Source organism: Sinocyclocheilus rhinocerous, unplaced genomic scaffold (assembly GCF_001515625.1).
Source record: "Sinocyclocheilus rhinocerous isolate Xijiao unplaced genomic scaffold, SAMN03320098_v1.1 scaffold655, whole genome shotgun sequence".
Classification (NCBI taxonomy): domain Eukaryota; kingdom Metazoa; phylum Chordata; class Actinopteri; order Cypriniformes; family Cyprinidae; genus Sinocyclocheilus; species Sinocyclocheilus rhinocerous.
This window is the reverse complement of record NW_015646377.1, coordinates 423,624-438,453: the sequence shown is the minus strand read 5'-3', so window position 1 is coordinate 438,453 and position 14,830 is coordinate 423,624. Positions and strand designations below refer to the sequence as shown.

Below are 14,830 nucleotides of genomic sequence, written 5' to 3'. Positions count from 1 at the left end.
GCCAGGCATAATAGCGGCTCCCTGATGCCCGCAATTTATATACAGTATAATTGCCCAATGATATAACTGCAAGAGAAAATACAGAAATATATATTTTCCTCCCATCGCGTATTTATTCCCTTTAGGGGTTCCGTATTACGTGTAATTTTCTTTCTGAACACAGTATTGGGATGCGGCAGATTGCGGGGGGGTGGTGGTATCGCGATGCCGGCTCAACATCGTGATGTCTATCAGCCATCGGCGATGGACGATGGCATCGTCTATCGGCCCAACCCTAATATATATATACTGGTATATACTCATCAGATTTTCAAATAATTGTATCTCAGCCAAATATTGTCCTATCCTAACAAACCATACATCAGTGGAAAGCTTATTTATTCAGCTTTCAGATGGTGTATAAATCTCAATTTAAAAAAATGGACCCTTATGACTGGTTTTGTGGTCCAGGGTCACATATTTGTTAAATGTAGATAAACTGCTCTCAAACCACTGAAATGATGCGTTTTGAGTTTCGAATGCCTGAAATAAGTCTGTGTCTGATGGGCTGCTGTATGTTTATATAACTAGTCGGTCTCCTCTGGTCTCCATATAAGGAGAAGAGAAGCTTTGCTGAAGTGATGAGTCAGTAAAGACTGCAGCCACTCCAGTCCGAATCAAAGGCCGTTTCCTATAGCGAACCTTTATGTGTGTGTGTGTCATTACATAAAACACTCAAACACACATCAGACGGGGTGTTTTGTAACAGGATTATTTGCAGTAATAGTGTGTTATGATGATGTTCATCTGATCTAAAGCATCAGCACAAAGGGCCCATGTGGCGGCTGCTGCTCCTGTCGTCATGTGCGGATCTCATACTGTGTGTTTCGCAGGGTTCCTGCAGAAGCCGGCGGGGTCTTTACTGATGAACCGCTCCAGCACATTCAGACGGGTTCAGGAGCAGAGGGATCTGATCAGCACAGCGCTGCCCGCTCTCAGCGCAGGACATGTGAGGCTCCATCCCCTTTACACTGTGTCAAACCTGCTCTGTGTCCATCTCGAGCAGCGAGAAGACCTTCACAGGCACTGGAGGTCACAACACCGTCTCCATGCATCATTTAAGTGTTATATCACAGCATGTGGGCAGAGATCGATCGTGGGACTCCTCAGCTGCATATATCTTCTTGACTTGAGTTCAGACTAAACCTGGAATGTTTCCAGGAAGGAGTTATTTGAGTCACTTCTTATATTTAGTGCTTTTATAGTGGAGAACTTTTCTGCAGTAGTTTGTTCACATTCATCGGAGCCAGCTTTGTTAATCCTAAAATGATGTTCAGCTGTATTTATTTCACTTGCACACTTAACTGAAGCCTCTGACACAAATGCACAGAGATTTCAATTATGTGGGCAAAAAAAAGTGCTCCTGTGGTGATGTATTTCCCCACATTTTGGTAATTAGTGTTCAAAAGTTTGAGGTCAGGAATATTTTTTAATGTTTTTGAAGTCTCATTTGCTCACCAAGGCTGCATTTATTTGATCAAATCATATAGTAAAAATGTGAAATATTTTTAGAATTTCAAGTAACCGCTTTCTATGTGAATCTGTTAAAACGTAATTTATTTCTGTGATCAAAGCTGAATTTTCAGCATCATTACTCCAGTCTTGTGTCACATGATCCTTCAGAAATCATTCTAAAATGCTGACTTGCTGCTCAAGAAACATTTCTGATTATTATCAAACAGTATATTTTTGTGAAAACTGTGATACATTTAACTTTTCGGGATTCTTTGGTGAATAGAAAGTTCAAAAGAACAGCATTTATTTGAAAACACAATCTAGAAATCTTGTATAGCATTATGAATGTCTTCACTGCCGCTTTTGAGCAATTTAATGTGTCCTCGATGAACAAAAGAAGACAAATTCCTGACTCCAAACTTTTGGACATTTATTTTAATTCACACAGTCTTCCTAAAAGTATGACAAATGACACATAATGGCTGATATTGGCTTTTAATAAAAAGGCTTATTTCTAATACCAGAGCACAGTTAGCTCGACTAGTAGATAATGCTGTAAGGTCAAGATCATGAGTTTGATTCCTAGGGAACATTTTTATGACCAAATGTGTGGGTTTAATGAGTTGTCAGTTTGTATAATGTATAAGTCAGTTTGCATTGAAGCACATGAATCTCACACTGAATGAAAGCGGTTTCATGCACTCTCCTCGGACATTTATTTTAATTCACACAGTCTTCCTAAAAGTATGACAAATGACACATAATGGCTGATATTGGCTTTTAATAAAAAGGCTTATTTCTAATACCAGAGCACAGTTAGCTCGACTAGTAGATAATGCTGTAAGGTCAAGATCATGAGTTTGATTCCTAGGGAACATTTTTATGACCAAATGTGTGGGTTTACTGAGTTGTCAGTTTGTATAATGTATAAGTCAGCTTGCATTGAAGCACATGAATCTCACACTGAATGAAAGCGGTTTCATGCACTCTCCTGTCCATCGTGTGCTGAATCTCGTGTTGTATTTGATTGTTCCTCGCGTGTGTTTCAGGGTCACCGTGTGGGCAGTGAGTTCTGGAGCGTCCCGCAGCATTACGGGGACGAGATGAGCGGGATCACAGCCACTCTCACGCAAACCGAGAGAGGAAAGCGTCCCGCCGTCACACGCGTGGCTCAGCCGCTCAGCACACGCCTGGAGTCAGGTACACATGATCAACATGAGCCTGTCACACACAATCTTCACGTACACAACATATGAGGAACGGCGGTGTGATGTCTGTGTGTGTTTGCAGGTAATGTGGCGTGTGAGGCGGTGAACGGCGGCTGGGATCAGGGTTTGTACCTGCAGCAGCGGCTTCATGAGCTCAAGGACGTGCTGAGAGACTTCAGTCCTCCTGTAAGACACACGGCTTTGATTTCTGTGAACCGTCGCTTTCTGAACATTTCTGCCTTTCTGCACAGCCATTAAGACTTCATTCAGTATGTTTATGGAAGCTGCTGTCGCTGATTTGAGGATTTTCTGTCCTTCTTTGGACATTTGGTCCTGATATGTAGGCAGAAACTGCTCAAAATGTGAATGCATGTGTAACTGACGCTCAAACTGCATGAAACCCTGTTCACAGTTAATGAACACTGAAGGAGAGTTAGGCACTTTTAGGTGTTTGTCTGGTTGTGTCAGCATGTGCAATTGTCACAAATAGACACATTCAGTAACTCAAACAGACTCAAGCAATGCCAAGATCATGGGTTTGATTCCCAGGAAATGCTTGAAATGTAACCTCGAATAAGTCATTTTCTATTGAAGCATTTGCCAATTGCATTAGAATTTGAACATTTAGACTGTACATTTCACTTAGATTCTGTAGGGCAAACATTTCTAACAAAATACTGCATCTGTAAGATTTAATTTTTTGAAATAATACATTTATTCATCAGTGATGCATTAAATTGATCAAAAGTGACAGTACAGACATTTATAATGTACAAAAGATTTCTATTTTTTTTTAAATGCTGTTCTTTTGAACGTTCTATTGATCTTTGAATCCTGGAAAATCAAATATATCACAGTTTTCACAAAAATATGAAGCAGCACAACTGTTTTTAACATTGATAATAATCAGAAATGTTTCTTGAGCAGCAAATCAGCGTATTAGGATGATTTCTGAAGATCATGTGACACTGAAGACTGTTTCAAAATTCAGCTTTGATCACAGGAATCAGTTACATTTTAACAGATATTCACATAGAAAACATTTCACCTTTTTACTGTATTTTTGATCAAATTAATGCAGCCTTAATAAGCAGAAGAGACTTTTAAACATCTTACTGACTCTAAACCTTTGAACACTTCTATAAGTTGATGGAAGATGTTCAAACTGCAATCTTAATGTTCTTGTAATATAAAGCTGATGAAAGCAGAAAGTCTCTTCAGAACAAAGTTTGAAAGACATCTGTACATTGAGGGTTTCAAACGAGTCCCAGATCTTTTGTGAAGAAGAGAAAGAAGAAGAGTCATTTCAGCCGTTTCAAGCACAGCAAAGAAATCCTGAGGGATTGACAGGTTGAAGATGTTCGTTAGCAGTGTTGCCTTCACATGTGTCAGTTCCCAATCAATACCTGCACGTGTGAAACGTGCCGCCGCTAAAAGCGCTGCCTCACGCGAGCTTGCTAAAAGACTTCAGCAGCATATGGCATTCACGCGCATGTGATACCTAAATACTGGATGAGCGTCTCTTCTCCAGGTTAATGTGATGTTCTCCACTCATTACTCATCTGGATGGGCCGAGTGTGAGTCTGAGGATGCTGTTGTTGTTGTTATAGTGTGATCTGTATTAGTATTCAGACGCACACATGTACCCATCATCCCCCGGAGAGCAGATCCACGCATCTCCTGCAGTGATTACTAGCCATTATCACAGAAACACCAGCTCTGGGAGCACATCAGCACTAGTGATGAGACACCGGATGTTTTCTTCTGTTACACATATAGACCCTTTAGCACTTTTTCAAAAGGTAGACAGCTAAATCATGCTCTCTTTATGAGACATTGTCATTGTCGTGTGTTGGAGAAGAGAATCCCTGCACACACTTTTCAGTTTGATGCACCTTTAGAAGGCAGCTGACTGTGTAGACGGTGAGGAAGCTCACTAGCTTGTCATCTGAGATCAGACTCACGTCAGATGAGATGAAGAATGAGGACAGTGTTCGGTGCACAGACTGTCATATATATATATATGACATATTAGCATAAATAGTATTATTGCATATATACAATATATATATATTGCATATATGCAATAATACTATTTGTGCTAATAATTGCTATTACTATTATTTCTATATTTACTCTATACTATATAGTACTCCATACTATTCTCTCTCTCTCTCTCTATCTGTCTGTCTGTCTGTCTGTCTTTCTATCTAGCTGTATATGTGTGTGTGTGTAAGATAAAGATGTATATAAAATGTATAAATGTTTTATTAATGTATTTTATTGTTTGTTTATCAGTGTTTTGTATATACAGTGCTGCTTGAAAGTTTGTGAACCCTTTAGAATTGTCTATATTTCTGCATAAATATGACCCAAAACATAATTAGATTTTCACACAAATCCTGAAAGTAGACAAAGAGAATCCAATCAAACAAATGAGATGAAAATATATACTTTGTCATTTATTTACTCAGGAAAATGATCCAATATTACATATCTGTGAGCGGCAAACGGGGGTCACGCCAGATACTGAAAGCAAAGATTCACATACTTTTGCCAATATATATATTATATATTATTATTATCCTAATAAAATAAACATGCTGTGTGCTGCCTTTTCTGCTTTCTTGAGCTGCATTAGTTGAGTGTGAGAAGATGAGCTGTGTATGTGTGTGTGTGTGTGTGTGTGGTTCACTCTGTCTGTCCTCATCGGACTCGCTGTACTTTTCCGCAGCTCATCTGCAGATCTGGTTTCTAAACAGCTCGGCTTTCTAAAATAAAACCTCTCAGCTGATCATCACAAACACTCACGTTCAGCTCGAGGGTTTATTCCTCAGTGGATTTACTGAAACTCTTATCTCACATCTCTAATGTAGTCTGTCTCGGATGTTTCTCCTGGGAGAACTGAAAACAGACACAAATGAGTCACTAGTCGTCATACAGTAAGACAGTGTGGATGAAATGACTGAGGAGTTGTTCTGTGGAGAAACATCTCCGCTGGAGTCTGACGTGTTGTGTATGAGAAGCTGTTGAGATGTTTCAGAGCTCTGATCTGTGCTGTTTCAGGAGGCTGATGGTCTGGAGGTGGTCGGGTCTGGTCTTCCCGTATCTTCACGTTCTCCTCTGCCGGATGAGAGAGAAGACGAGGATGAAGAGCAGAAGGAGAACCAGTACGACTCTATCTCCCGTGACTCTCATCCTGATGTGACTGCTCTGTGTTTGACCTGTCTGTGTTCTCCTCCAGAGCTCCTCTGGAGCTGTATGAGGACGTGCTGATGGACGTGGAGCTGCGTCCCGCTCTCAGGGTCTGTGGAGATCTGGCGCTCTGGACCGGCAGCACTTCCTCCCACCAGGTATGAAGAGAGAAACAGCACTGCGGGTCTGAGGTGGGCGGCAGGAGGGAGATCTTATATCACCACATGAGTCACTCAGCACCACTCTATATGTCCAGTTCAGAGAGAGGAACCAGTCAAAGACACTCCATCTGAATGTTCAATGATTCGTAATGTTGCCATGTTGATGAAGTAATAACAACCTTCAGAACTGGGAAATTCTGAACAAACTGTTTTTTAATGGATTTGAAATGTTGCCTGGCAACTGTAAATAATGTAACTAAGCCTTGAACTGAACAGATTCAAACTTTTGAATTAAATTTTTTTTTTTTATCATGCTGACATTTTTTTTAAAACATTATGCCACTCAAACATCTAGTTGGTGGAGTAACGCACAGTATAACACTCATTAACCATTGTAAAACACTGCAGTCCCAAGTAGTTCATCATTGTAGTATAAACATACAAGATTTCCACTCATACAGTATGTAACGTGCTTGTGTGTGTGTGTGTGTGTGTGTGTGTGTGCGTGCGTGTGTGTGTGTGTCAGGGGCAGGAGGGCGTCTCTGTCAGGCTGATGTTTGAGACGGTCACAGGACAGAGTGTGAGCGCTTATCTGGAGTTAAAGAATGAAGGAAGTACCACGATTTACTACAACTGGGAGAGACTGACGCAAACACACACACTCACTCAACACTTCTACTTCAACAGCACTACAGGTACACACACACACACATACAGACATCAGAAAACCTCATGAGGTCTTCTGTTTTTGGATGTAATAATGAACATAGCAGTCATCATTTACTCCCGACATCTGAGTAAAGATGCAGTGGATTACGTTTGTTTTTGAAGGGAATGCATCCCCGATCTACATACCTGTAAATGCGTCTATGTTCGCGCAAATCATTCGTGATCCAGCCTCATCTACAGAAGAAGTGAGTGTAAGGTTTTTTTAATGAATCTTTGCAAATCGCCTTTCCTAATAATGTGCTAATTAGCAAGTTTCAGATGAATAAAGTAAACAGTCCCTCAGAGAGCAGCTCGGAAGTGAGGGGCGGGGCGAGCAGAGCTCATTAACATTTAAAGGAAAATGCTACAAAACCGCGTGCTCTGAAAAGAGCTGTTTTTGACTGGGTAAAAAAGGTGTTTTTTACACTACCATTGAGAAATTTTAACCAAACTATGTTACAGACTTTTCATTAAGACCCTAAAGAATCATATCAACTTGTGGAAAATGGGCATCCTATGACCCCTTTAAATACATTTTGTCACTTTGATGTATTTTTTAAATACATCAAAGTGTACATATTCAATATTATACAGACTATTTACATGTAAAATCTCTAACAGAAATTTGATTCCATGATCCTCTGTTCTCTCTTTTGTAAACTCATATATGATGCTTTCTGTCAGCGGTGATTCTGCCCGGCTGCACTAAACACATCAGCTTCATCTTCAAGAGCGCGTCTGCGGGCATCATGACTGAGGCCTGGCGTCTGCACACACACCCGGTGCTGATGGGCGGAGCTTCACTGCAGGTCACTCTGAGGGGCGTGGCTTTAGAGCAGGACAACAGCGCCCAGCAGAGAGCCGCACTGGAGGTGTGTGTGTGTGTGTGTGTCTCATTTAAAGCAATGAAAACACTGATTCATTTAAACTGATGCTGTGTGTGTGTGTCTGTGTGTGTGTGTGTCTGTGTGTGTGTGTGTGTGTGTGTGCAGAAGGAGCTGGAGCAGAAAGTGTCTGTGTCACTGTGTGGACGGATCGTCAGGGATCTTCTGAGAGGAGTTCACACTCCAGAACGGCCCAGTTCTCCTGCTGATCTCTGCATCACAGACGAGGAGCTGTTCAGCACGCTCAACCCTCATGTACGTGATCACAGCAACATACACACCATCACACACACACACACACCGATCTCTCCGCAGGACGCCACTCATATCCTACTATAGTCACTATATGGCAAAACCACATTATGAAACGGATATTTATAGCTCTGAAATCTTATTGGATGAGCCGTGTTTAAAGCTGCTGCATTGTTAAAAAATAAATTTATTAATTAATTAAAGTCAGATATGCATATAAAAAGTCCAGTTATTGGGCTGCATCAGTTGCTGTAGGAATTATTTATTGATTTTTTTAACTATAAAACTTTTATAGTTTTATAGATAACTTTTAACTATATAATGAAAAATAATATCTAAAATATATTAATGAAATAATTAATTAATTGATAACAATATTTTTGTGTAGTTTTTAGATTTCACCGCAGCCGTGAGTCAGACGCTAACGATTTACCCTGAAAACCTTGAGATCCTCATCAGCCCTGAATAACAGCTCGATGAAAAGATTCTCCTCATCATTATAAGCATATATAATTACAAAACAGCACTGTGGTGCATTTTAGTTCACAAGATGATTACATTTAATCAACATAATAAACATAATGCTGTTTCCGATCTAGCCGTATTTCCTGCTGTTCATTGAGCAATATTTGCACCATAAAGCATTGCATCATAACCACAATAATAATCATCTTTAATATGAAAGGAAGCAATAACAAAGTCATTCAGCCAGGACACTGTATAAAGGAGTCATGTATTATATTTGGCCAGTGGTGTTTGTTTTCCAAAGTTTCATAATTTATTTATTTTCCATTCATAAGCAGGAAGGAAACTACGACATGCACAAACTTCAGCCTCACATTTGGACTTTTCCTCTAGATTTCGCTTGTCGTTCGGTCTTGTTAAACATGCGCTCGCCTCCACACAAACGGCCATAATCAGCTCCATTAAGCGGATAATTGCTCGAGTCGTGTCATTTAGGCCAGAACATGACTAAGTCTCTGGGTACAGCTCAGCATGTGTCGGTCCCTCGTGTTCCTGCCGGAGAATAGCCTTATTGAACCTGGAACTGACAGAATATCCTGGCAAAACGAATGCGGCAGAAACATATTGTTCTGACGGTTTACAGTTGGCTTTGGTTGTGTTATTCTCGGCAGCTGCAGTACCGGCGTGAGCCTGTGGAGGCACTGCGGGGCCTGTGGGAGCAGGTCAGTGGGTCAGGAGCCACTCCGCCGTGGGATCTGTCACTGAACACACTCGGACAGGTACCACAGCAATGCCCATTCATATCAACTGACTGCATGTGCTTTGAGAACGCTCAGCTCTCCCCAGAACCAAAAGGCATGGAAAAGAGCAGCGTGAACATTCTGCTAAACATCTCACCAGAGAAAGAGTCACTCACTCAGGTTTGGAGTGTCATGAGGGACAGTAAACGATGTTTAAGTGAACTCGGTGTGTGTGTGTGTGTTTTGTCCACTAGGCGCTGTTGTCCGTGTCTGATAGCAGCGGCGAGAGCAGAGAGACGAGTCTGAGCCGCTTTAACACACTGATCCTGGAGCTGCAGCGGCCACAGATACACAGCGCACCTGTGACAGCGCAGAACGTCAGGTGAGACACACACACACACACACACCACGTGATGAAGATGATGATGGTGACGTGTGTGTGTGCAGTGTGCAGTTATGGAGGGAGCTGCTGGACGGTTTGGTCAGTGAGTCTGTGAGATTGAGACACTTGCTGGGCCTTCAGGAGAACAACAGCTGGACTGACACCTGTGAGGACAAAACACACACACACACACACTCATGAAAGACTGAGGTCTGACATTAACCTTACTGATCTGCAGCTGAGCAGGAGGAGGAGGAGCTGAGAGGAGGAGCCCTGCTGATGAAGGACGAGAGGAGACGCACGAGTGTCAGAGAGCTGGAGGACACCAGAGCAGTGCAGGTGATGCTGCTCACCAGCAGAGGACAGCAAACCTCATCACACACACACACACAGCGCTTCCCTCACAGCACCTGTTGGAGCAGAACACAGCTGACAAAATCACACAGACTGGGAGAAACACCTAGCAACCAGCCAGATCACCCTAGTTACTGCATAGCAACCAGTCTGAACACCCTAGCAACCTGTCAGGTTACCCTAGCCATCACCAAGAACATCTTAGCAACCAGAACCCAGAACGCCCTAGCAACTGCATAGCAACCATCAAGAACATCTTAGCAACCACCCAGAACTCCCTAGCAACTGCATAGCAGACTCCCAGAACACCATAGCAACTGCACAGCAACCACCCAGTACACCCTAGTTACTACAGCAACCTCCCGGAACACCCTAAGAACTGCATAGCAACCAGTCAGGTCACCCTAGCAACCACCAAGAACATCTTAGCAACCACCCAGAACACCTTAGCAACTGCACAGTAATCACTCAGAGCAACCAAGCAACAACATAACAGCTTCCAAGAACACCCTAGCAATCAGCCAGAACATCTTAGCAACCAGATCAATCAGAACTCCCAAGCAACTGTGTAGCAACAGCACAGAATACCCTCGCAACCAATCAAAACACCCTAGCAATCAAGAATGTCTTAGCAAAACCCTATCATTTGCATAACAAACACCTCAAACACTCTAGAAACCTCATAGCAACCACCCAGAAGACCCTAGTAACCATCAAGAACACCCTAGCAACTGAACAGCGGTCACTCAGAACAGAACATGCTCACACCACCCAGAACATATTAGCATCCACTCAGAAGTCCTTTGCTACTGCATAACAACACAGAATGCCCTAGCAACCAGTCAAAACACCCTAGCAACCGTCAAGAACATCTTAGCAACCACCCAGAACACCCTAGTTACCACATAAACCACCCAGAATACCCTAGCAATCAGTCAGGTCACCCTAGCAATCATCAAGATCATCTTAGCAACCACCCAGATCTCCCAAGCAACTGTGCAGCATCAGCACAGAATACCCTCGCAACCATGAATGTCTCAGCAAAAACCCTATCAATTGCATAACAACCACCTAGTCACTCAGAATTGAATATGCTCGCACCACCCAGAACATCTCAGAAACCACCCGGAAGTCCTTAGCAACTGCATAACAACACAGAATGCCCTAGCAACCACTCAGAACACCCTAGCAACCACCAAGAACGTCTTCGCAAAACCCTATTAACTGTGTAACAACCACCCAGAAGACCCGAATAACCATCAAGTATCAGTCTTTGAGCTGTCAGTGTTGTTCAGAGAGTGAAGCATGTGGTTTGTACGGCGCCTGTGATGCTCACTCACTAGTGCGCGTCTCTCGCTGACTCACGCTCTGTGGGTGGCATGCTAACCGCTCTCAGCGCAGGACAGCTGCACGCTTTCACACCCGCTAACAGTGTGAACCTGTCTCTCTCTCGCTCTCTCTCTGATCTGTCTCTCTATCACACACACACACACACACACACACACAGCAGCAGTATAAACACTCAGACTGACTCTCTACGCTCTGACACTTACAGATAGTGCTTTTAATGCCCTCTGTGTGCCACCATAGCAACTGCACAGCAACCACCCAGTACACCCTAGTTACTACAGCAACCTCCCGGAACACCCTAAGAACTGCATAGCAACCAGTCAGGTCACCCTAGCAACCACCAAGAACATCTTAGCAACCACCCAGAACACCTTAGCAACTGCACAGTAATCACTCAGAGCAACCAAGCAACAACATAACAGCTTCCAAGAACACCCTAGCAATCAGCCAGAACATCTTAGCAACCAGATCAATCAGAACTCCCAAGCAACTGTGTAGCAACAGCACAGAATACCCTCGCAACCAATCAAAACACCCTAGCAATCAAGAATGTCTTAGCAAAACCCTATCATTTGCATAACAAACACCTCAAACACTCTAGAAACCTCATAGCAACCACCCAGAAGACCCTAGTAACCATCAAGAACACCCTAGCAACTGAACAGCGGTCACTCAGAACAGAACATGCTCACACCACCCAGAACATATTAGCATCCACTCAGAAGTCCTTTGCTACTGCATAACAACACAGAATGCCCTAGCAACCAGTCAAAACACCCTAGCAACCGTCAAGAACATCTTAGCAACCACCCAGAACACCCTAGTTACCACATAAACCACCCAGAATACCCTAGCAATCAGTCAGGTCACCCTAGCAATCATCAAGATCATCTTAGCAACCACCCAGATCTCCCAAGCAACTGTGCAGCATCAGCACAGAATACCCTCGCAACCATGAATGTCTCAGCAAAAACCCTATCAATTGCATAACAACCACCTAGTCACTCAGAATTGAATATGCTCGCACCACCCAGAACATCTCAGAAACCACCCGGAAGTCCTTAGCAACTGCATAACAACACAGAATGCCCTAGCAACCACTCAGAACACCCTAGCAACCACCAAGAACGTCTTCGCAAAACCCTATTAACTGTGTAACAACCACCCAGAAGACCCGAATAACCATCAAGTATCAGTCTTTGAGCTGTCAGTGTTGTTCAGAGAGTGAAGCATGTGGTTTGTACGGCGCCTGTGATGCTCACTCACTAGTGCGCGTCTCTCGCTGACTCACGCTCTGTGGGTGGCATGCTAACCGCTCTCAGCGCAGGACAGCTGCACGCTTTCACACCCGCTAACAGTGTGAACCTGTCTCTCTCTCGCTCTCTCTCTGATCTGTCTCTCTATCACACACACACACACACACACACACACAGCAGCAGTATAAACACTCAGACTGACTCTCTACGCTCTGACACTTACAGATAGTGCTTTTAATGCCCTCTGTGTGCGTGTGTGTGTGTGTGTGTGCGTGCGTGCGTGTGTGTGTGTGTGTGTGTGTGTAGGAAGGTGGGAGCATGAGGAAACATGTGCCAGAGGAGAGGAAGACAGACTCCAGCTTTACTGCTGATCACTCACACACACTACAGGACAGATACAGAGCGCTGCTGCACACACAGGTACATGTGCATTATAGTCAAAGATACAGTAAACACAGTGAAAAATTACTACAATTTAAAATTGCTGTTTTCTATATGAATATATTTTAAAATGTAATTTATTTCTGTGATCATTACAATCATTCTAATATACTGATTTGCTGCTCAAGAAACATTTCTGATTATTATCAGTGCTGAAAACTTATTTTTCAGGATTCTTTGATGAATAGAACGTTCAAAAGAACAGCATTTATTTGAAATAGAAATATAACAGTAATGAACAGTAATATATGTATATATAATAGTTGTGTGACTATAGCAGGTGACTGTGTTGTCATGACACACTTATGACACAGAGCCATTCAAACCCTCACACACTCCTTCGTGATGTTTGATCACGCATCCACACGTCCAGTCGTGATTCATACTGTCATGTTTAGTCATAACGTGTGTGTGTTTCAGGTGTATGTGCTGATGGAGAGGATGGTGGATTCTCTGTGTGATTTACTCGATGACACTCAACACACTCCTCAGACAGCATATTAATACTTCCGTCTGTCTTCATTTACTGTCTAAAGAGTCCGATCTTAATTGCACATGTCAGTAAATGTAATGTTCCTGTCAAGAAGAACCTTTGGTGTGTTTCTGGATGTGTTTGCATGTGAGTTTTAAACTAGCCGTTCTGAAACAACTGAATGAGATGATTCAGTTTATGATTTATGAGATAATCTATAAGCTTGTCCATCAAGCGTTTCAAGCCCAAATGGCTGAAGGTTTAGCTGGTTCTCATCACTATACCCTGCTGTATCTATCTGACCGTCTTTATTAATGACCATTCAAAGGTATCTGTATATTTCTGCTAAAATAAACATTTCAATTGCAAATACTTCAGTATATTATGAAAACTGCAGCAACATACATGCAGAAAATAAAATAATTAAAATAAAGAGTTTATTTATTTATTTAGTAATACAGCATAGCAGACCAAACCTTTATACATAAATAAGTAAAATGCTTTCTTTCGTTTTCTTTTTTTTACCATGACCACTTGCTATACTGGATTAAAAAAAAAAAAAAGTTATGTCATTTTTACATTGTTAGGTTATTTTAATGACAAACCAGCAGCTGGGTTAAATGTGGTTCCCACCGGCGACGGTTAAAATTTAATAGTCAATGGACCGACTCTACAGCCGTATTAAAGGGAGGAGAAGAATTGTTGAATAAAGTCCTTATTTCTGTTTTCTTTGTGCACAAAAAGTATTCTCGTAGCTTCAAAAAATTAGGGTTGCACCCCTGATGTCACATGGATTATTTTACATGATGTCCTTGCTTAAGTTTCTGGGCCTTGATGGTGTAAGGACACTTGCTGTCTATGGGAGGGTCATAGAGCTCTCGGAATGCATCACAGATATCTTAATTTGTGTTCCGAAGATGAACGGAGGTCTTACGGGTTTGGAGCAACATGAGGGTGAGTAATTAATGACAGAATTTTCATTTTTGGGTGAACTATCCCTTTAAGACAGGTAAGCTGAAATATCGTTTTGAGACGTGTATATAACTCTTCCTTTAAGTAAGTATTACCTAATTGAATAGATCGGAAAACATCTATTTTTAATATTAAGTTTTAATTCCCTTAAGGTTTTACTTTCTCTGGAGAATGAGTTAACTCGCTATCATTAACATCATTCAGTGACACAGTACCTTTGCACTGTCACAATATTTAGTCATGAACTTATATTTTGTAGCCTATTATCAATGTACTAGTTTATGATTAATTTATGTAATTTGAAATGTACAGGGTAGCAGTGTGATAACTCCATCTCGGTCCAATTAGACTGATATGAGTAGATAAACTGATATTTCGGCTTTGTTGAGAGACTCCGGCAGTGATGCGGTTAAATGCTGAGTGCGCTGAGTGCGCAGAGCATCAATTCAGTCTCTCTCTCTCTCTCTCTCTCTCTCTCTCTCTCTCTCTCTCTCTC

The 14,830-nt window shown here is 42.1% G+C and overlaps 1 protein-coding gene across 1 annotated transcript in view; it reads left to right on the top strand.

The window, feature by feature from the left end:
• Positions 1–13,825, top strand: part of mycbpap (mycbp associated protein) — an 18,567-nt gene extending 4,742 nt beyond the window's left edge. Inside the window, exons 6-19 of the mRNA XM_016511813.1 lie at positions 873–988; positions 2,544–2,694; positions 2,785–2,888; positions 5,769–5,872; positions 5,947–6,055; positions 6,585–6,753; positions 7,451–7,638; positions 7,759–7,905; positions 9,039–9,146; positions 9,362–9,489; positions 9,555–9,655; positions 9,728–9,828; positions 12,756–12,869; positions 13,311–13,825. Coding sequence (XP_016367299.1) covers positions 873–988; positions 2,544–2,694; positions 2,785–2,888; positions 5,769–5,872; positions 5,947–6,055; positions 6,585–6,753; positions 7,451–7,638; positions 7,759–7,905; positions 9,039–9,146; positions 9,362–9,489; positions 9,555–9,655; positions 9,728–9,828; positions 12,756–12,869; positions 13,311–13,394 — 1,724 coding nt within the window. The 3' untranslated portion in view covers positions 13,395–13,825. The remainder of the gene's footprint in view (positions 1–872; positions 989–2,543; positions 2,695–2,784; positions 2,889–5,768; positions 5,873–5,946; positions 6,056–6,584; positions 6,754–7,450; positions 7,639–7,758; positions 7,906–9,038; positions 9,147–9,361; positions 9,490–9,554; positions 9,656–9,727; positions 9,829–12,755; positions 12,870–13,310) is intronic.
• The last annotated feature ends 1,005 nt before the right edge of the window (positions 13,826–14,830 follow it).